Below are 23,917 nucleotides of genomic sequence, written 5' to 3' on the forward strand. Positions count from 1 at the left end.
CTCTCAACCACAGGTTCCCTTTCTGGCTCCGGCCAGCTGAAGATAGGTCTCTGTCACCTGGATCACAGGAGCCCCAGCACTGCCCCTGCTGGCCGCCCAGTCGCCACCCTCTGCCTCCAGCCGTCCCCACATCTCCCACCCGTCAGCTGCTCACCCAGCGCCCACGCCAGCGTGACCCTGCCGAGGTAGAGTGCGGTGAAGGTCAGGAACACGGCCACCATGTAGAACACGATGTCCCTGAGGAAGGGCCTGGAGGCAGCCGTGAAGGACCGCAGGATGGCAATGCCACCGGCCACCACCGTGGTGACCAGGACGCCCGCTCCTGGAGGGGGAACGCCCCGGCTCAGCACCCCCACTGTGCCCCCCAGCTACCCCGCCCCGCCAGGGACACACTCACCAAACAGCGCTCCCAGGGCCAGGCCGGCCGTGCGCGGGTCCGAGAAGGCCACCAGGGCACTGAAGATGTCGGGCGCGCCGTTCCCAAACGCCAGGAAGGTGACGCCATGGGGTGGGGGCATGTCAAGGAGGGTCTGCCCTGGGCCCTGAGCCCCCTCCCTGTCCCCCAGCCTCCCCCCCGTGCTGCCCTCGCTCCCTCCCGAGCGCCAGCCCCTGGACAAAAGGATACTGCCACGTTGTGGGAGAGTTTCAGGGAGGTGGAGATGGCTGACAAGTTGGGGCAGAAACTACAGAGAAGAAGCACGCAGTCGGTGCTCGCCAGTGGTCAGCCCCAACCTCCGAATGTCAAGCTCTGGGACTCAGTCTCCCCACCTGCCAGCTGGGGCAACCCCAAGGCCAAACTCACAACTTGGCCGCGGTGACGCCCAGAATGAGAAACAGGTAGAGCAGCCAGACGGCCTGGTGGGGGGCGGGAGAGGGAGGCAGGGTTGAAGGCCGGCCTGGGCCCCCAGTGCCCCCCTCGCCAGGCGCCCCGGGGCAGGGCCTCACGTAGAGGGTGACGGCCAGGGGGAGGAGGCCGGGGGGGAAGTGGCAGAAGACGCCGTCCAGATAGTCCAGGTACCCCCCGTCGCTGCGGCAGTTGGGGTTTGTGCGGACGAAGCTGCAGCGGTCGGAGACGTTCAGGGTGCACACGTCTCGGCACTGCAAGAAAGCACGGAGGGGGCGTCGGTGTAACAGGCCCATGGAGCGGGGGAAGACCACCACCCACACCCCGTCTCGCAGCCCCCAGCCCCGCCAGCGCCAACCCCGCACTGCACCTTGGAGCGCGTACTGGGCGCTCACTGGGTACCGGGCCACGCCTAGTTGCAGATGAGGGAAGAGGGTGTGGAGAAGTCAGCTCAGCCACCCAAGGTCTCAGAGCAGGGAAGCGGCAGAGCCAGGGCTGGGGCAGAGACCCCCTCCACGCTAATGCTTCACAGGTCCTTCTGCAACTCCCCTCGCCCCAAGGATTAAGCCCAGACGCCCTAACGGGGCATTCAGGGCTCCTCACTGCCCTGTCCTCCAGGTGTCCTTCCTGCTGTTCCCCTCGGGAGGATAAACCTAGAACCTCCAACCCGTCTAGAACATGCTCCACCATCTGCCCCACCCACTGCCGCTTCTGGGCGTTGGCCTTTTAAAAAAAAAAATCACAAAAAACTTGAGTTTGGAATTAATACAAGTGATTCATGAATATGTTTCTTTCCCCAAAAACTGGAACTATATATAAAGATTTCTAAATGCCCCTTCTCATCTCTGCCTTCCACAATCCTTTCTCCACAGATCCCACTGTGAGCAGTTTGAAGCATATCTTTACAGACATTTCTCAGTTGAATTATATTTGTATGTACACCCAATTATACAGTTCCTTTTCCTTTACAGAAATGGATCTACTCTAAATCTCGTTTCTACAATTTGCTTTTACCACTTCACAGTGTAACCGAGAAGTTAGGATTTAAGGACTGATTATGATTACTGAATTATATAGATATTCCATTTTACTATCTGGTATATTAGAGCAGACAGAGGGAAACACCTGAAAGCTGAATTGTAATCAAGCTGCCTTGATCTCTGATAATGACTGTCTAACCTTTATCTTATGCCCTCGTGATTGTGAAAACCTTGTGACTAACCTTCACTCGTACTCATTTACCCAGTTTTTTTTACTTCAAAATCTTATGATCACTAAAGACACCCCCTAATGCTTATTAATGAAGGGTCTTCAGTCAGCCCAGAACTAATCCACCCCAAGTCCAAAGTTATCTTGATAAGTGAAGCTGGATCTAACCAAAATGTGCCTGCCTGACAGGTACAGCAGCTTAGACTTTACCCTACAAGTCACTAACACCTCATTATAATACTAAAAATTACGCCCATCATCGTATTAAGGTTGCAGTTTTCTTACCTACGTTCTGTGACAAACTGTGTAATCAACCTGTGCATGCTCAACAGTTAGATCACTTCTAATATCATCATCTAGGGTCACTGTCCTCATTATCCTAGAATCTGCCCATCTTTTTTTTTTTTTTCCAATTCAGTTTTATTGAGATATATTCACATACCATACAATCATCCATGGTGTACAATCAACTGCTCACAGTACCATCCTGTAGTTGTGCATTCATCACCCCAATCTATTTTTGAACACTTTCCTTACACCAGAAAGACTCAGAATAAAAAATGAAAATAAAAAAATAAAAAAAACACCCCGTTCACCACCACCCCATCCCACCCTATTTTTCATTTAGGTTTTGTCTCCATTTTTCTCCTCATCCATCCATCCACTGGATAAAGGAGTGCGATCCACAGGGTTTTCACCATCAGACTGTCACCCCTTGTAATCTACATTGTTATACAATCGTCTTCAAGAGTCAAGGCTACTGGGTTGGAGTTTGGTAGTTTCAGGTATTTACTTCTAGCTATTGCAATATAGTAAAACCTAAAAAGTGCTATCTATACAGAGCATAAGAATGTCCACCAGAGTGACCTCTCAGCTCCATTTGAAATCTCTCAGCCACTGAAGCTTTATTTCATTTCATTTCACACCCCACTTTTGGTCAAGAAGATGTTCTCAATCCCACAATGCTGGGTCCAAATCCATCCCCAGGAATCATGTCCTGCGTTGCCAGGGAGATTTACACCCCTGAGAGTCAGGTCCCACGTAGAACCTGCCCATCTTTTGATGCTGTAAAACTATCAGAACTTCTGCTGTTCGGGGAGACAGATTTTGGACTGATAGGCCATTTGTTCTCCTACTTCACACCTAGCAATAAAACTCTTTCTCTCTTTGAAAGTCCAGTGTCTCAGGAATTGGTCATTTGAGAGCATCGGGCAAAAGAATCCACCGCCTTGGTCCGGTAACAATCTGGCGACCCAGATGGGACGATACCCAAGTCTCTGGGGCCCAGTATGACAGGTAAGCGCAGTAGCCAAGCCTTTTGCAGCCACTGGACTGTATTTAGTCCAAAGGCTCGGCAACCGGGTTTTTCTCTGTCCTGCTGGCACTCCAGACCCTTGGCGCCTTGAAAAGCTTCAAGGAGAGAAATGGTTTCAAGTACCGGACATCTGACTGTGTGACTGAGTCATCAAGGTAAAAATGGACCGGAGAGTTAGTATGGCCGTTCGAGTCCCCTAGACCTAGGTTGGAGGCCTGGGTCTCATTTCCAGGACGATCCTCGTGCTCTGCCCTCTACTTCTGTTTTCTGGGTACCATTCTGTACAGGGTTTAAGGACTCTGCCTCAAATGTGTCTTCTGGTATACTCTTGAAAAAAAATAAGTCATCCAACAATTAATTGGTATTTAATGAAATTAAGTAGGCCTGTTTAACTGTTAACCGGTATGTTACCCAGGTATAGTAAGTGTTTAATGCTTGTTTAATTGTTAATTGATGTGTTAGATATAATAATGCCTGTTGAATTGTTAATTGGTGTATTTAGTCTAGTTATTAACTGGTGTGTTACTAATCATATTGTAAATGTTAAGCATTTAAGTTTATTAATTGGTGTCTTACCGCATTTGTATTGGTCAAGCATTCCTAACTGGTTACTGATTCCAAAAAATTTTTTTACAATGGGAAATTCTATTTCCAATAGCATTCCTCAATGTAGTCCTTTCGACTGTATTTTGAAAAGTTGGATGGATTTTAATTACAAGCCTATGAGAAAAAGGTTTATTTCTGTAAAATTATCTGGCCTCAGTATGATTTAAGATAAGGCGAGAGGAGGCGGGGCAAGATGGCAGACTGGTGAGCTGTAAGTTTTAGTTACTCCTCCAGGAAAGTAGGTAAAAAGCCAGGAACTGCGTGGACTGGACACCACAGAGCAATCTGTCTTTGGGCATACTTCATACAACACTCAAGAAAATGTCGAACTGCTGAGATCAGCGAAATCTGTGAGTTTTTGCGGCCAGGGGACCCGCGCCCCTCCCTGCCAGGCTCGGTCCCGTGGGAGGAGGGGCTGCCAGCTCCGGGAAGGAGAAGGGAGAACTGCAGTGGTAGCCCTTCTCTGAAACTCATTCTACTGATCCATACTCCAACCATAGATAGACTGAGACCAGACACCAGAGAATCTGAGAGCTGCCAGCCCAGCTGAGAGGAGACAGGCATAGAAAAAAAAAAAATAACACGAAAAACTCCAAAATAAAAGCAGAGGATTTTTGGAGTTCTGGTGAACACAGAAAGGGGAAGGGCGGAGCTCAGGCCTTGAGGCGCATATGCAAATCCCGAAGAAAAGCTGATCTCTCTGCCCTGTGGACCTTTCCTTAATGGCCCTGGTTGCTTTGTCTCTTAGCATTTCAATAACCCATTAGATCTCTGAGGAGGGCCGTTTTTTTTTTGTTTTTTTTTTTAAATCCTTTTTTCTTTTTCTAAAACAATTACTCTAAGAAGCCCAATACAGAAAGCTTCAAAGAATTGCAATTTGGGCACGTCAAGTCAAGAGCAGAACTAAGAGAGCTCTGAGACAAAAGGCAATAATCCAGTGGCTGAGAAAATTCACTAAACACCACAACTTCCCAAGAAAAGGGGGGTGTCCGCTCACAGCCATCATCCTGGTGGACAGGAAACACTCCTGCCCATTGCCAGCCCCATAGCCCAGAACTGCCCCAGACAACCCAGTGTGACGGAAGTGCTTCAAATAACAGGCACACACCACAAAACTGGGCGTGGACATTAGCCTTCCCTGCAACCTCAGCTGATTGTCCCAGAGCTGGGAAGGTGGAGCAGTGTGAATTAACAAAGCCCCATTCAGCCATCATTTGAGCAGACTGGGAGCCTCCCTACACAGCCCAGCAGCCCAGAACTGCCCTGGGGGGACGGCACTCACCTGTGACATAGCACAGTCATCCCTCAACAGAGGACCCGGGGTGCACGGCCTGGAAGAGGGGTCCACTTGCAAGTCTCAGGAGCCATACGCCAATACCAAAGACTTGTGGGTCAGTGGCAGAGACAAACTGTGGCAGGACTGAACTGAAGGATTAGACTATTGCAGCAGCTTTAAAACTCTAGGATCATCAGGGAGATTTGATTGTTAGGGCCACCCCCCCTCCCCGACTGCCCAGAAACACACCCCACATACAGGGCAGGCAACACCAACTACACATGCAAGCTTGGTACACCAATTGGGCCCCACAAGACTCACTCCCCCACTCACCAAAAAGGCTAAGCAGGGGAGAACTGGCTTGTGGAGAACAGGTGGCTCGCGGACGCCACCTGCTGGTTAGTTAGAGAAAGTGTACTCCATGAAGCTGTAGATCTGATAAATTAGAGATAAGGACTTCAATAGGTCTACAAACCCTAAAAGAACCCTATCAAGTTCAGCAAATGCCACGAGGCCAAAAACAACAGAAAATTATAAAGCATATGAAAAAACCAGACGATATGGATAACCCAAGCCCAAGCACCCAAATCAAAAGACCAGAAGAGACACAGCACCTAGAGCAGCTACTCAAAGAACTAAAGATGAACAATGAGACCATAGTACGGGATATGAAGGAAATCAAGAAGACCCTCGAAGAGCATAAAGAAGACATTGCAAGACTAAATAAAAAAATGGATGATCTTATGGAAATTAAAGAAACTGTTGACCAAATTAAAAAGATTCTGGACACTCATAGTACAAGACTAGAGGAAGTTGAACAACGAATCAGTGACCTGGAAGATGACAGAATGGAAAATGAAAGCATAAAAGAAAGAATGGGGAAAAAAAATTGAAAAAAATCGAAATGGACCTCAGGGATATGATAGATAATATGAAACGTCCAAATATAAGACTCATTGGTGTCCCAGAAGGGGAAGAAAAGGGTAAAGGTCTAGGAAGAGTATTCAAAGAAATTGTTGGGGAAAACTTCCCAAATCTTCAAAACAACATAAATACACAAATCATAAATGCTCAGCGAACTCCAAATAGAATAAATCCAAATAAACCCACTCCGAGACATATACTGATCACACTGTCAAACACAGAAGAGAAGGAGCAAGTTCTGAAAGCAGCAAGAGAAAAGCAATTCACCACATACAAAGGAAACAGCATAAGACTAAGTAGTGACTACTCAGCAGCCACCATGGAGGCGAGAAGGCAGTGGCACGATATATTTAAAATTCTGAGAAAAATTTCCAGCCAAAATACTTTATCCAGCAAAGCTCTCCTTCAAATTTGAGGGAGAGCTTAAATTTTTCACAGACAAACAAATGCTGAGAGAATTTGCTAACAAGAGACCTGCCCTACTGGAGATACTAAAGGGAGCCCTACAGACAGAGAAACAAAGACAGGACAGAGAGACTTGGAGAAAGGTTCAGTACTAAAGAGATTCAGTATGGGTACAATAAAGGATATTAATAGAGAGAGGGGAAAAATATGGCAAACATAAACCAAAGGATAAGATGGCCGATTCAAGAAATGCCTTCACGGTTTTAACGTTGAATGTAAATGGATTAAACTCCCCAATTAAAAGATATAGATTCGCAGAATGGATCAAAAAAAATGAACCATCTATATGTTGCATACAAGAGACTCATCTTAGACACAGGGACACAAAGAAACTGAAAGTGAAAGGATGGAAAAAATATTTCATGCAAGCTACAGTCAAAAGAAAGCAGGTGTAGCAATATTAATCTCAGATAAAATAGACTTCAAATGCAGGGATGTTTTGAGAGACAAAGAAGGCCACTACATACTAATAAAAGGGGCAATTCAACAAGAAGAAATAACAATCGTAAATGTCTATGCACCCAATCAAGGTGCCACAAAATACATGAGAGAAACACTGGCAAAACTAAAGGAAGCAATTGATGTTTCCACAATAATTGTGGGAGACTTTAACACATCACTCTCTCCTATAGATAGATCAACCAGACAGAAGACCAATAAGGAAATTGAAAACCTAAACAATCTGATAAATGAATTAGATTTAACAGACATATACAGGACATTACATCCCAAATCACCAGGATACACATACTTTTCTAGTGCTCATGGAACTTTCTCCAGAATAGATCATATGCTGGGACATAAAACAAGCCTCAATAAATTTAAAAAGATTGAAATTATTCAAAGCACATTCTCTGACCACAATGGAATACAATTAGAAGTCAATAACCATCAGAGACTTAGAAAATTCACAAATACCTGGAGGTTAAACAACACACTCCTAAACAATCAGTGGGTTAAAGAAGAAATAGCAAGAGAAATTGCTAAATATATAGAGACGAATGAAAATGAGAACACAACATACCAAAACCTATGGGATGCAGCAAAAGCAGTGCTAAGGGGGAAATTTATAGCACTAAACGCATATATTAAAAAGGAAGAAAGAGCCAAAATCAAAGAACTAATGGATCAACTGAAGAAGCTAGAAAATGAACAGCAAACCAATCCTAAACCAAGTACAAGAAAAGAAATAACAAGGATTAAAGCAGAAATAAATGACATAGAGAACAAAAAAACAATAGAGAGGATAAATATCACCAAAAGTTGGTTCTTTGAGACGATCAACAAGATTGACAAGCCCCTAGCTAGACTGACAAAATCAAAAAGAGAGAAGACACATATAAACAAAATAATGAATGAAAAAGGTGACATAACTGCAGATCCTGAAGAAATTAAAAAAATTATAAGAGGATACTATGAGCAACTGTATGGCAACAAACTGGATAATGTAGAGGAAATGGACAATTTCCTGGAAACATATGAACAACCTAGACTGACCAGAGAAGAAATAGAAGACCTCAACCAACCCATCACAAGCAAAGAGATCCAATCAGTCATCAAAAATCTTCCCACAAATAAATGCCCAGGGCCAGATGGCTTCACAGGGGAATTCTACCAAACTTTCCAGAAAGAACTGACACCAATCTTACTCAAACTCTTTCAAAACATTGAAAAAAATGGAACACTACCTAACTCATTTTATGAGGCTAACATCAATCTAATACCAAAACCAGGCAAAGATGCTACAAAAAAGGAAAACTACCGGCCAATCTCCCTAATGAATATAGATGCAAAAATCCTCAACAAAATACTTGCAAATCGAATCCAAAGACACATTAAAAAAATCATACACCATGACCAAGTGGGGTTCATTCCAGGCATGCAAGGATGGTTCAACATAAGAAAAACAATCAATGTATTACAACACATTAAAAACTCGAAAGGGAAAAATCAATTGATCATCTCAATAGATGCTGAAAAAGCATTTGACAAAATCCAACATCCATTTTTGATAAAAACACTTCAAAAGGTAGGAATTGAAGGAAACTTCCTCAACATGATAAAGAGCATATATGAAAAACCCACAGCCAGCATAGTACTCAATGGTGAGAGACTGAAAGCCTTCCCTCTAAGATCAGGAACAAGACAAGGATGCCCGCTGTCACCACTGTTATTCAACATTGTGCTGGAAGTGCTAGCCAGGGCAATCCGGCAAGACAAAGAAATAAAAGGCATCCAAATTGGAAAAGAAGAAGTAAAACTGTCATTATTTGCAGATGATATGATCTTATATCTAGAAAACCCTGAGAAATCAACGATACACCTACTAGAGCTAATAAACAAATTTAGCAAAGTAGCGGGATACAAGATTAATGCACATAAGTCAGTAATGTTTCTATATGCTAGAAATGAACAAACTGAAGAGACACTCAAGAAAAAGATACCATTTTCAATAGCAACTAAAAAAATCAAGTACCTAGGAATAAACTTAACCAAAGATGTAAAAGACCTATACAAAGAAAACTACATAACTCTACTAAAAGAAATAGAAGGGGACCTTAAAAGATGGAAAAATATTCCATGTTCATGGATAGGAAGACTAAATGTCATTAAGATGTCAATTCTACCCAAACTCATCTACAGATTCAATGCAATCCCAATCAAAATTCCAACAACCTACTTTGCAGACTTGGAAAAGCTAGTTATCAAATTTATTTGGAAAGGGAAGATGCCTCGAATTGCTAAAGACACTCTAAAAAAGAAAAACGAAGTGGGAGGACTTACACTCCCTGACTTTGAAGCTTATTATAAAGCCACAGTTGCCAAAACAGCATGGTACTGGCCCAAAGATAGACATATAGATCAATGGAATCGAATTGAGAATTCAGAGATAGACCCTCAGATCTATGGCCGACTGATCTTTGATAAGGCCCCCAAAGTCACTGAACTGAGCCATAATGGTCTTTTCAACAAATGGGGCTGGGAGAGTTGGATATCCATATCCAAAAGAATGAAAGAGGACCCCTACCTCACCCCCTACACAAAAATTAACTCAAAATGGACCAAAGATCTCAATATAAAAGAAAGTACCATAAAACTCCTAGAACATAATGTAGGAAAACATCTTCAAGACCTTGTATTAGGCGGCCACTTCCTAGACTTTACACCCAAAGCACAAGCAACAAAAGAGAAAATAGATAAATGGGAACTCATCAAGCTTAGAAGTTTCTGCACCTCAAAGGAATTTCTCAAAAAGGTAAAGAGGCAGCCAACTCAATGGGAAAAAATTTTTGGAAACCATGTATCTGACAAAAGACTGATATCTTGCATATACAAAGAAATCCTACAACTCAATGACAATAGTACAGGCAGCCCAATTATAAAATGGGCAAAAGATATGAAAAGACAGTTCTCTGAAGAGGAAATACAAATGGCCAAGAAACACATGAAAAAATGTTCAGCTTCACTAGCTATTAGAGAGATGCAAATTAAGACCACAATGAGATACCATCTAACACCGGTTAGAATGGCTGCCATTAAACAAACAGGAAACTACAAATGCTGGAGGGGATGTGGAGAAATTGGAACTCTTATTCATTGTTGGTGGGACTGTATAATGGTTCAGCCACTCTGGAAGTCAGTCTGGCAGTTCCTTAGAAAACTAGATATAAAGCTACCATTCAACCCAGCGATTGCACTTCTCGGTATATACCCGGAAGATCGGAAAGCAGTGACACGAACAGATATCTGCACGCCAATGTTCATAGCAGCATTATTCACAATTGCCAAGAGATGGAAACAACCCAAATGTCCTTCAACAGATGAGTGGATAAATAAAATGTGGTATATACACACGATGGAATACTACGCGGCAGTAAGAAGGAACGATCTCGTGAAATATATGACAACATGGATGAACCTTGAAGACATAATGCTGAGCGAAATAAGCCAGGCACAAAAAGAGAAATATTATATGCTACCACTAATGTGAACTTTGAAAAATGTAAAACTAATGGTTTATAATGTAGAATGTAGGGGAACTAGCAGTAGAGAGCAATTAAGGAAGGGGGAACAATAATCCAAGAAGAACAGATAAGCTATTTAACGTTCTGGGGATGCCCAGAAATGACTATGGTCTGTTAATTTCCGATGGATATAGTAGGAACAAGTTCACAGAAATGTTGCTATATTATGTAACTTTCTTGGGGTAAAGTAGGAACATGTTGGAAGTTAAGCAGTTATCTTAGGTTAGTTGTCTTTTTCTTACTCCCTTGTTATGGTCTCTTTGAAATGTTCTTTTATTGGATGTTTGTTTTCAACTTTTTTTTTCATACAGTTGATTTAAAAAAGAAGGGAAAGTTAAAGAAAAAAAAAAAAAAAGATGCAGTGCCCCCTTGAGGAGCCTGTGGAGAATGCAGGGGTATTCGCCTACCCCACCTCCATGGTTGCTAACATGACCACAGACATAGGGGACTGGTGGTTTGATGGGTTGAGCCCTCTACCATAAATTTTACCCTTGGGAAGACGGTTGCTGCAAAGGAGAGGCTAGGCCTCCCTATATTTGTGCCTAAGAGTCTCCTCCCAAATGCCTCTTTGTTGCTCAGATGTGGCCCTCTCTCTCTGGCTAAGCCAACTTGAAAGGTGAAATCACTGCCCTCCCCCCTACGTGGGATCAGACACCCAGGGGAGTGAATCTCCCTGGCAACCTGGAATATGACTCCCGGGGAGGAATGTAGGCCCGGCATCGTGGGACGGAGAACATCTTCTTGACCAAAAGGGGGATGTGAAAGGAAATGAAATAAGCTTCAGTAGCAGAGAGATTCCAAAACGAGCCGAGAGGTCACTCTGGTGGGCACTCTTACGCACACTTTAGACAACCCTTTTTAGGTTCTAAAGAATTGGGGTAGCTGGTGGTGGATACCTGAAACTATCAAACTACAACCCAGAACCCATGAATCTCGAAGACAGTTGTATAAAAATGTAGCTTATGAGGGGTGACAATGGGATTGGGAAAGCCATAAGGACCAAACTCCACTTTGTCTAGTTTATGGATGGATGTGTAGAAAAGTAGGGGAAGGAAACAAACAGACAGACAAAGGTACCCAGTGTTCTTTTTTACTTCAATTGCTCTTTTTCACTCTAATTATTATTCTTGTTATTTTTGTGTGTGTGCTAATGAAGGTGTCAGGGATTGATTTAGGTGATGAATGTACAACTATGTAATGGTACTGTAAACAATCGAAAGTACAATTTGTTTTGTATGACTGCGTGGTATGTGAATATATCTCAATAAAATGATGATTAAAAAAAAAAAAAAAAAAAAAAAGATAAGGCGAGAAATGGCCTGAGAAGGACTCTGTATTGTTCTGCAAAAGACATGGGATAAGATTATGCACAGTTCAGTCTTTTACTTGTTCCTCTAACGTATTTCTGTGTTTTTGTTTCTTGTGACTTTCTATTTGTATCCTGTCTGCCTGTTAAATGTATATCCCTATACCTCTGGTTGGTAACAGCAAATCAACAAAAAATTCTTAAATTCTCTATCTGAATTGCTTTAAAATGAGCAAGCACATATATATACACATGTATATAATATACATATACATATATATACACATGTATATATACATCTTCATATTTACATATATACACATGTGTATATATACACATCTACATATATATACACATCTATATATACATGTGTGTGTATATATATATATATATACACAAACACACACATCTACATACACACACACACACACACACATATAACTTTGTAATCCAGAAGTCTGAAAAGAAAAACCCTCTAGGTAGCATGGTTCAAAGTCTTGGTTTTGTAATTACTGTAAACAAACCTGGACATAACAAAGAAACTGCCCCTGGGATTTCCCTGCAACACCAGAAGGCTGTCAGAGGGCTGTCTCTGGAAAAGGCAAAGACCCTATCCATAGTTTGGGTCACAGCCTTAAGTAAAGTAGATCTAATAATTGGAAATAATTAAAAGAGGGGCATAGGAACTCTCAAATCACACTGCCCTCACCTAAAACTTTTAAATTCAAGTTCCACAAACCAGACCTGACTTTTTCCTTGTCTCACCTATCCCTGCTCCAGGGCCCACCACCTAAGGCAGCTATGAGGGAAGGGTTGGATATAGAAAGGTGGCGGGGGTGTGTTTTATAATCCTTTCAGCTGAACCAAGAAATTAGAAACAGTAGGCATAGAAAAAATGCTGTGGAATAGGCCATATCTGTTCAAGTTATTTTTTTTCCAATAATAACTTTGCAAGGTAATCATACTAATCAGATCATTATTAAAATATAAATAGCCTGGGGATAAGAGTAACTGAATGAGATATGATCTTATATATGGAAGACCCTGAGAAATCGGTAACACAGCTACTTGAGCTAATATACAAATTTAGCAAAGTAGTGGGATACAAGATTAATGCACATAAGTCAGTAATCTTCCTATACACTAGAAATAAACTATCTGAAGAGACACTAAGAAAAGATTTTCATTCTCAATAGCAATCTCGAGAAAAAGATTTCCATTCTCAATAGCAACTAAAAAAACAAGTACCTAGAAATAAACTTAACCAAGGATGTAAAAGCCCTATAGATAGAAAATTACATAAATTTACTAAAAGAAATAGAAGGGGACCTAAAAAGATATAAAAATATTCCATGTTTATGGATAGGAAGGCTAAATATCATTAAGATGTCAATTACCCAAACTCATCTACAGATTCAATGCAATCCCAATCAAAATTCCACCAACCTACTTTGCACACTTGGAATAGCTAGTTATCAAATTTACTTGGAAGGGAAAGATGCCTCGAATTGTCAAAAAGATTCTAAAAAGGAAAAACAAAGTGGGAGGACTTACATTTCCTGACTTTGAAGCTTACTATAAAGCCACAGTAGTCAAAACAGCATGGTAATGGAACAAAGATAGACATATTTATCAACGGAATCAAATTCGGAATTTGGAGACAGACCCCCAGATATACAGCCGACATCTTTAAAGGGCCCTGAAACCCAGGAAACTGGGACATAAGACTATCTTCAACAAATGGAGCTGGGAGAGCTGGATATCCATATCCCAAAGACTAAAAGAGAACCCCTACCTCATACCCTATATAAAAATTAACTCAAAGTGGATCAAAGACCTCAATATGAGAGACAGTACCATAAAACTCCTAGAAGATAATGTAGGAAAAACATCAAGACCTTGTATTAGGAGGTAGCTTCTTAGACCTTACACCCAAAGCACAAGCAATGAAAGAAAAAACAGATAAACGGGAACTCCTGAAACTTCAAAGCTTCTGCACCTCAAAGGATTTTGTCAAAAAGGTGAAGAGGCAGTCAACTCAATAGGAAAAAATATTTGGAAACCATGTATCTGACAAAAAACTGGTATCTTCCATATATAAAGAAATCCAACAACTCAATGACAATAGTACAAACAGCCCAATTATAAAATGGGCAAAAGATATGAAAAGACATTTCTCTAAAGAGGAAATACAAATGGCCAAAAGACACATGAAAAAATGTTCATCTTCACTAGCTATTAGGGAGATGCAAATTAAGGCCACAATGAGGTATCATCTCACACCAATTAGAATGGCTGCCATTAAACAAACAAGAAAAGAATTAACAAGTATTAAAGCAGAAATAAATGCCAGAGAACGAAAAAACAGAATAAATATAAACAAAAGTTGGTTATTTGAGAAGATCAATAAGATTGACAAGCCCTTAGCTAGATAGACAAAATCAAAAAGAGAGAAGACCCAAACAAAATAATAAATGGGAGAGGGGACATTACTGCAGATTCCAAAGAAATAAAAAAAACTTTAAGAGGATACTATGAACTGTACACCAACAAACAAGATAATGTAGAGAAAATGGAAACACATGAACAACCTAGACTGACCAGAGAAGAAACAGAAGACCTCAACAAACAAATCACAAGCAAAGAGATCCAAGCAGTCATCAAAAAACTTCCCAAAAATAAATGCCCAGGGCCAGATGGCTTCACAGGGGAATTCTACCAAACTTCCCAAAAAGAACTGACACCAATCTTAAACTCTTTCAAAATACTGAAGAAAATGGAACACTACCTAATTCATTTTATGAAGCTAACATCACTCTAATATCCAAACCAGGTAAAGATGTTACAAGAAAGGAAAACTACAGGCCAATCTCCCTCATGAATACAGATGCAAAAATTCTCCACAAAATACTTGCAAATCGAATCCAAAGACACATTAAAAAAATCATACACCATGACCAAGTGGGGTTCATTCCAGGCATGCAAGGATGGTTCAACATAAGAAAAATCAATGTAATACAACACATTAATAAATCAAAAGGAAAAAATCAAATGATCATCTCAATAGATGCTGAAAAGGCATTCAAAAAAATCCAGCATCCTTTTTTGATAAAAACACTTCAAAAGGTAGGAATTGAAGGAAACTTCCCCAATATGATACAGGGCATGTATGAAAAACCCACAGCCAGCATAGTACTCAATGGCAAGAGACTGAAAGCCTTCCCTGTAAGATCAGGAATGAGACAAGGATGCCCACTGTCACCACTGTTATTCAACGTTGTGCTAGAAGTGCCAGCCAGGGCAATCCGGCAAGACAAAGAAATAAAAGGCATCCAAATGGGAAAGGAAGAAGTAAAACTGTCTGTTCTAGTTCGCTAATGCTGCCGGAATGCAGAACACCAGAAATGGGTTAGCTTTTATATAAGGGGGTTTATTTGGTTACACAGTTATAGTCGTAAGGCCATAAAGTGTCCAAGGTAAGGCATCAACAATCAGTACCTTCACCAGAGGATGGCCAATGGTGTCCGGGAAACCTCTGTTAGCTGGGAAGGCATGTGGCCAGTGTCTGCTCCGGAGTTCTGCTTTCAAATTGGCTTTGTCCCTGGACGTTCCTCTCTAGGCTTCAGCTCCTCAAGGAATGTCACTCTTAGCTGCTCTTAGCTTCTCCAGAGCAGAAGTCTGCTTTCAAGGCCGTCTCCAAAATGTCTCTGTAAGCCGAAGCTCCTCTCTCAGTTCCAGTGCTTTCTTCAAAGTGTCCCTCTTGGCTGTAGCAAGCTTGCTCCTTCTGTCTGAGCTTGTATAGTGCTCCATAATTTAATTCAGACCCACCCTGAATGGGTGGGGCAACACCCCTATGGAAATTATCCAACCAAAGTTCTTGTCCACAACTTCCTCACCTGTACTGGTGTTGATGTTGTCACAAACATTGGGACTGGCAGTTTGATGTGCCAAGCCCACTATCATGGGACTTGCCCTCATGAAGCTCGTTACTGCAAAGGAGAGGCTAAACTTGCATATAATTGCACCTAAGATCTCCCCGAGTACCTCCTTGTTGCTCAGATGTGGCCCTCTGTCTCTCTAACTGAGCCACCTCAGCATGTGAACTCATTGCCCTCCTCTCTACTTGGGGCCTGTCTCCCAGGGATGTAAATCTCCCTGGCAATGCAGGATATGACTCCTGGGGATGAATCTGGACCCGGCATCATGAGAGTGAGAATATCTTCTTGACCAAAAGGGGGATGCAAAATGAGACGAAATAGTTTCAGTGGCTGAGAGATTTCAAATGGAGTCGAGAGGTCACACTGGTGGACGTTCCTATGCACTATATAGATAATACCTCTTAGGCTTTAATGTATTGGAATAGCTAGAAGTAAATACCTGAAACTACCAAACTCCAACCCAGCAGTCTGGACCTCCTGAAGACAATTATATAATAATGTAGATTACAAGCGGTGACAGTGTGATTGTGAAAACCTTGTGGATCACACTCCCTTTATCTAGTGTATGGACAGATGAGTAGAAAAATGGGGACAAAAACTAAATGAAAAATAGGATGGGATGGGGGGGTGGTTTGGGTGTTCTTTTTTTACTTTTATTTTTTATTCTTATTCTGATTCTTTCTGATGTCAGGAAAATGTTCAGAAACAGATTGTGCTGATGAATGCCTAACTATATGATGGTACTGTAAACAGCTGATTGTACACCATGGATGATTGTATGGTATGCGAATGTATTTCAATAGAACCAAATTCAAAAAAAAAAAGGTCTTGTCCACAATTGATTGAATCACATCTCCATAGAAACACCTAAAGGATTCCAAAATCTAATCAATACTAATATGTCTGCCCACACAAGATTGCATCAAAGATAACGGCGTTCTAGGGGACATAATTCATTGAACTGGCCCACTGTCATTATTTGCAGATGATATGATCTCATATTTGGAAAACTCTGAAAAAATCAACATCCCACCTACTTGAGCTAACAAGCAAATTTAGCAAAGCAGTGGGATACAAGATCAACACACATAAATCAGTAATGTTCCAATACACCAGAAATGACTTAACTGAAGAGACATTCAAGAAAAATATTATATTCTCAATAGCAACCAAAAAGTCAAGTACCTAGGAATAAACTTAACCAAGGATATAAAAGACCTACACCTAGAAAACTATATAACCTTACTGAAAGAAATAGAAGGGGACCTAAAAAGATGGAAAAATATTCCATGTTCATGGATAGAAGGCTAAATGTCATTAAGATGCCAATTCTACCCAAACTCATCTATAGATCCAATGCAATCCCAATCAAAATTCCAACAACCTACTTTGCAGGTTTGGAAACAATCGAAATGCCCTTCGACAGATGAGTGGATAAACAAAATGTGCTATATACACACTATGGAATACTATGGAGCAGTAAGAAGGAACGAGGTCATGAAACATAGGACAACGAGGATGAACCTTGAAGACATAATGCTGAATGAAATAAGTCAGACACAAAAGGAGAGATAGTGTATGTTACCACTAATGTGAACTCAGTGAAAAATTTAAAATAAATATTTTATATTGTAGAATGCAGGGAACCTAGAGATAGACAGCAACTAGTAAAGGGGGAATGATAATCTAATAAGAACGGATAAGCTATTGAGGGTAATCGCACTGTTATGGGAATGCTCAGGAATGACTATGGTTTACAAACTTTCTTGGGTATGGTGGGATCCTGCTGGAAGCAATGTAGTCATTTTAGGTTACTTGATTTTCTTATTCCTTTGTTTTGGTAGGGTTTAATTTTCTTGGGATATGGTAGGGACGTGTTAGAAGCAATACAGTTATTTTAGGTTATTCGTTTTTCTTAATCCTTTGTTTTGTTTGAATTTTTTTTTTTTAATTTTTTGATAAAGTATTGCATTAAAAAATTAGCTTCAGTGTAGTTATTTTAGGTTATTTGGTTTTTCTTATACCTTTGATTATGTTTAATTTTCTTGGGGTATGATAGGAACATGTTGGAAGCAATGTAGTTATTTTCGATTATTTTTTTTTCCTTTGCTTGGATATGGTTTATTAATTTTCTTGGGGTATGGCAGGAACATATTGGAAGCAAAGTAGTCATTTTAGGTTGTTTTTCTTAATCCTCTGCTTTGTTTTGTTTGAAATGTGCTTTTTTTTGTTTTTTTTGTTTTAATTTTTCAATAAGCTAAAAAAATAAAAAGAATTAAAATAGCTGATTATCTCAATAAAGAAATTAAAATGCTGGAAGAATTTTTAAAAGCAGATAAATAATGACATAGGAAGACCTCACAAAAGAGATGACATTTGTATTTGAATAAACAGAGCTTTAAACTAGTTTTTTAGAAGCCATAATTTAACATTGTGAACATTCCTGGTATTATTTAGAACATGGAAATAATGTTGAAATTTTGAGTTTTTTTCTGGATATAAATCCGTTAACCATTAAAGAACTGTATTTCACATTTGGGCTCCTGTGACCTCTGAAGGTCGCGCTGGATTGGACCAAGAAATTTTAGGCATATTGTGAAGTACTCATTTGTGTGTTGTGATGTTGTGAGTATAAAGTATATAAATGCCAGGCTGTGCTCCAAACCTAAGCATAAATTTTTCCTTCTTCCATTATGCTGTAGTATCTGTCTTCTCCCTGCATGAACACCGCTACTGGAAGGTAGTAAGCATGGTCAAAGAGCTTTGTGAATTTGTTATCAAATTTATTTCTGATTATACGCAGTACGGATAAGTTAAAACTGTAGGTAGGACAGACAGTATTTTTATTGTTTTCCGTACTATGATGACTATATTCTCTGATTAAAGTAATTTTGTTTGTTGTAGTCAGCAACCCTGAATGAACATGGAAAGTTGGAGAAAGTTTGAGAAAGTGAATTTTGTTTGTACGACTACAAGCCCTGAATGGATAAGGAAAATTGTAGAAGGTTTATAAAAGTCAATTCTGTCTGTCATAGTCAACGCTGACTAAAAATTTGATAAACCTGATTATGTTTTTTGGGAAAAAAAAAAAAAAAACTATTGTGTCAAACCTTGTATTCATAAAGATTAATTTGCTCTGTTAAAATAATGTGGATTGTAAGCCTGCTCTTAATGAAAAGTTATAAAAAGTTTCCTTAACCATCTGAGTACTCTGTCTATAAGACAAAGATTTTCTCTCAGAATAATATCCCTATTGACATTTATGTTGATCTTAAACGAAGTGGGAGGTCTCACACTACCTTACTTGGAAGCACATTACAAAGCTACAGTGCTCAAAACAGCATGGTACTGCATAAGGATATACCGACCAATGGAACCTAATTCAGTGTTCAGAAATACACTCTTGCATCTATGGACAGTTGATCTTTGATAAGGCAGTCAAGCCAAAGCAACTGAGACAGCGCAGCCTCTTCAATAAATGGTGTTTGGAGAAAGGGATATCCATTTCCAAAGGAATGGAAGAGGACCCCTATCTCACACCTTATACAAAAATTAACTCGAAATGGATGAAAGACATAAACATTAGCAGTAAGACCATAAGACTCTTAGAAGGAAATGTAGGGCAATATCTTAGATCTTGTGATAGGAGGTGGTTTCCTAGACTTTACACCCAAAGCACAAGCAACCAAAGAATATACAAATGGGATCTCTTCAAAATCAAACACTTTTCTACATCAAAGGACTTTGGCAGAAAGGTAAAAAGGCAGCCTATGCAATGGGAAACAATATTTGGAAACCATATATCAGATAAGGGTTTGATATCCCAAATATATAAAGCAATCCTGCAACTCAACAACAGAAAGACAACCAAATTTAAAAATGGGCAAAAGATATGGACAGATACTTTCCTGAAGGGGAAATACAAATGGTTCAAAAACATATGAAAAATGCTCAACTTCACTGGCTATCAGGGAAACACAAATCAAAACCACAATGTGATATCATCTCACAACTACCAGAATGGCCATTATCCTAAAAAACAGAAAATTACAAGTGCTGGAGAGGATGTGGAGAAAGAGGCACACTTATTCACTGTTGGTGGGAATGCAGAATGGTGCAACCACTCTGGAAGGCAGTGTGGCCGTTCCTCAGGAAACTAAGTATAGATTCTCCACATGACCCAGCTGTACCGGTTTGTATATATTGTGTCCCCCAGAAAAAGTCATGTTCTTTGATTCAATGTTGTGGGGTCAGATATATTAGTGAGGATTAAGTTCAAACATTTGGATTAGGGTGTTTCCATGAACATGAGCCCCACCCAACTGTGGGTGATGACTCTGATTGGATAATTTCCATGGAGGTGTTACCCCACCCATTCAGGGTGGGTCTAAATGAAATCACTGGAGCCATATAAATGAGATGACAAACAGAAGGAACTCAGTGCAGCTGTGAGTAACATTTTGAAGAGCAACTGAGAGTGACATTTTGAAAAGGAGCTACAGCCAAGAGGGACACTTTGAAGAATGCACAGAAGTTCTCATGGACATTCTTCTGCACTATATAGATAACACCTCTTAGGCTTTAATGTATTGGAATAGCTAGAAGTAAATACCTGAAACTACCAAACTCCAACCCAGCAGTCTGGACTCCTGAAGACAATTATATAATAATGTAGATTACAAGGGGTGACAGTGTGATTGTGAAGACCTTGTGGATCACACCCCCTTTAGCTAGTGTATGGATGAGTGGAGGAATGGGGATAAAAACTAAAGGACAAATGGGGTGGGATGGGGGGATGATTTGGGTGTTCTTTTTTCACTTTTATTTTTTATTCTTGTTCTGGTTCTTTCTGATGTAAGGAAAATGTTCAGAGATAGATTGTGGTGATGAACGCATAACTATGTTATCATACTGTGGACAGTGGATTGTATATCATGGATGATTGTATGGTGTGTGAATGTATTTCAATAAAACTGAATTTAATAAAAAAAATTAAAAAAAAAAAAAAGAATGCACAGAAGCTAAGAAAGTAGCTGAGATGAGAGACAGTTTGAAGACAGCCGTTGAAAGTAGACTCTTACTCTGAAGAAGCTAAGAGAGGACAAACATCCCAAGTGCAACTAAGAGTGACATCTTTGAGGAACTGCAGCCTAGAGAGGAACGTCCTGGGAGAAAGCCATTTTGAAAGCAGAACTCCAGAGCAGACGCCAGCCACGTGCCTTCCTAGCTAACGGAGGTTTTCCGGACACCATTTGGTCATCCTCCGGTGAAGGTACCCAATTGTTGATGCATTACCTTGGACACTTTATGGCCTTAAGACTGTAACTGTGTAACCAAATAAACCCCCTTTATAAAAGCCAATCCATTTCTGGTGTTTTGCATTCTAGCATTAGCAAACTAGAACACGAACTATTCCATTACTAGGTATATATATTCAGAGGAACTGAAAATTAAGACACGAAAGGACATTTGTAAGCCGGTGTTTACTGCGGCATTATTCACGATGGCCAAGAGATGGAAACAGCTCAAACATCCATCAACGGACAAGCGGATAAACAAACTGTGGTACGTACACACAATGAAATATTACACAGCTGTTAAGACAGAACAAAGACATAGAACGTATAGTAATGTGGATGAACCTTGAGGACATATTGCGCGAAATTAGTCAGAAACAAAAGGACAAATACTATATGGTCTCACTAATATGAACTAACATTAATGAGCAAACTTTGAGAGTTAAAAGCTGGTAACACAGGCTATCAGGAGATAGAAAGAGGGTAGACATCAGGCATTTGATGCTGAAGACTACAGACTGTTCAGCAGGATTGTGATTGTATAGATCCAGAAATAGACAGCATAATACCATATGATGGTATCACAATATTGTAACTACACTGAACAAAGATGTCCTTGAGTAAAGCTGAAAGAGGTGGCCTAGGGGCATGTATGACACCTGAGGTAAAGACAGAAGATAAAAGACTGGGATGTTTAATTCCGCAAAAACCAGAGTGGTCAACAACTGTGACTAAATGTACAAATAAAAAAATGTTCTTGCATGTGGGAAAACAAATGTCAACCCTGCAGAGTGTTGAAAAGGGGAAGGTGTGGGGGAAAAAAATATAATCAAAACAAACTGGAGTCTACGGTCAACAGTAACATTGTAATATGCTTCCATTAAACGTAACAAAGGCAATATACAAAAGTTAAATGCGCATGAGAAGTGGATATAAGGGAGGGATATGGGATTCTTGGTAGTGGTGGTGTTATCTGAACCAACTATTATATTGCATTGTATGATACTTTATCTTTTTATTATCTTTATTTGTTAAAAAAATTTTTCATAATAATATATTCAAGTGCTGACAGTGGTGATCAATGCACACCTATATCATGATACCGTGAACGGATTGTACACTGTGGGTAATTGTATGGCATGTGAATATAGCTCTATAAAACCGTAGGAAAAAGTATAAAGAGGGATAAAAGTGCTGGAGAAGACATGGAGAGAGGGATGTACGTATTTACTGTTGATTAGGAGCAGAATGGTGTAGCCCTTCTGGAGGACAGTGGGGTGGTTCCACAGGAAGCCAAGTATGTGGGTGCCATAAGGTCCTGCAGCCTCATTAAGGGGCATTTACTTGAAGGATCTGAGAGCAGGGACATGAATGGACATTGGCACAATGGTGTTTACAGAGAGTGTACATGATTTGCAATGGGTGGAGGTGGCCTAAGGGTACACTGAGGAACAGAATGGTGAACTGTTGTGTGTGCATACAATGGAACACTGAGCAACTGCCAGAAGGAACGAAGCTGTGAGACACACGAGGTGAACGGATCCTGTAGACAGCATTTTGAGTGAACTATGCCAGAAACAAAGGCAAACACTATAATGCCTCACCAATATGGACTAACTACAATGTGCAAACTCATAATTGAATCTTAGAGCACAGCTTATCAGGGAAACGCTTATTTTAACAGTCCCTAGATTGTAAACGGTTACAGCTGTCACATCCGTTCCTGAATTGTAACAGCTATCTCCAGATTCCAAGATGCTGATCCCTTTGTGTATAAACTGACCGATCCCTGGAACATTGGGTATCTGTGTGACACCTGAAACTCAGAGCTAGAGCTTGGCAGATATGAAGGTCAGTATTAGTGCATACAGCAACTGTTAAAGCTGAAAAAGAATCCAGACTTCAACTAGAGATATGAATGAAGCAGATGTGGTTAGGACTAGGGCAAATTGGGCCAAAGGGAAAAGGACAATACTGACTGCTTTTTAAAACTTCAAATTCCATGTGAGACCAAGGGAAGAGATGTTTAGTTGGTGCAAGATCTATATTTCCTGAACAATTTAACTCGTACATAATTACATGGAACTTTTAATAGGAAGTGAGACCTGGTAGGTTTGCATAGGTTAGTGTGAAATAGCTACACATCCCAAAGTAATTTGGACAGAAAATAGAAATATATTTGCAGGGCCCCCCTGAGCAGCTGGGGGGAAATGCAGAAGTGTTGGACTTCCTCACCTGGGTTGTTGCTGATGTTTTCGCAAACATTGAGGACTGGTGGTTTGGAATACCAAGCCCTCCATCTCGGGACTTACCCTTATGAAGCTCATTACTGCAAAGGAGAGGCTAAACCTGCTTATAATTGTGCCTCAGAGTCTCCCCCGAGTACCTCTTTGTTGCTCATTTGTAGCTAGCTCTCTCTCTCTCTTTCTCTCTCTCTCTCACACACAACCAGTTCTGCAGGTGAACTCACTGCCCTCCCCACTACATGGGACCTGACTCCCAGGGGTGTAAATCTCCCTGGCAATGCAGGATATGACTCCTGAGGATGAATCTGGACTGGAGAGGTCACTCTGGTGGACATTCTTACGCACTATACAGATAACCCATTTTAGGCTTTAATGTATTGGAATAGCTAGAAGTAAATACCTGAAACTATCCAACTCCAACCCAGTAGCCTTGACTCTTGAAGACGATTATATAACAATGGAGCTT

The 23,917-nt window shown here is 40.6% G+C and overlaps 1 protein-coding gene across 1 annotated transcript in view; it reads right to left on the reverse strand.

Annotated features, from left to right (window-relative positions):
* SLC8B1 (solute carrier family 8 member B1) overlaps window positions 1-23,917 on the reverse strand; it is a 119,250-nt gene that overhangs the window by 84,276 nt on the left and 11,057 nt on the right. Inside the window, exons 4-8 of the mRNA XM_037817278.1 lie at window positions 946-1,098; window positions 803-855; window positions 626-683; window positions 398-503; window positions 155-322 (exon numbers count right to left, since the gene is read on the reverse strand). Coding sequence (XP_037673206.1) covers window positions 155-322; window positions 398-503; window positions 626-683; window positions 803-855; window positions 946-1,098 — 538 coding nt within the window. The remainder of the gene's footprint in view (window positions 1-154; window positions 323-397; window positions 504-625; window positions 684-802; window positions 856-945; window positions 1,099-23,917) is intronic.

Source organism: Choloepus didactylus, chromosome 23 (assembly GCF_015220235.1).
Source record: "Choloepus didactylus isolate mChoDid1 chromosome 23, mChoDid1.pri, whole genome shotgun sequence".
NCBI lineage: Eukaryota > Metazoa > Chordata > Mammalia > Pilosa > Megalonychidae > Choloepus > Choloepus didactylus.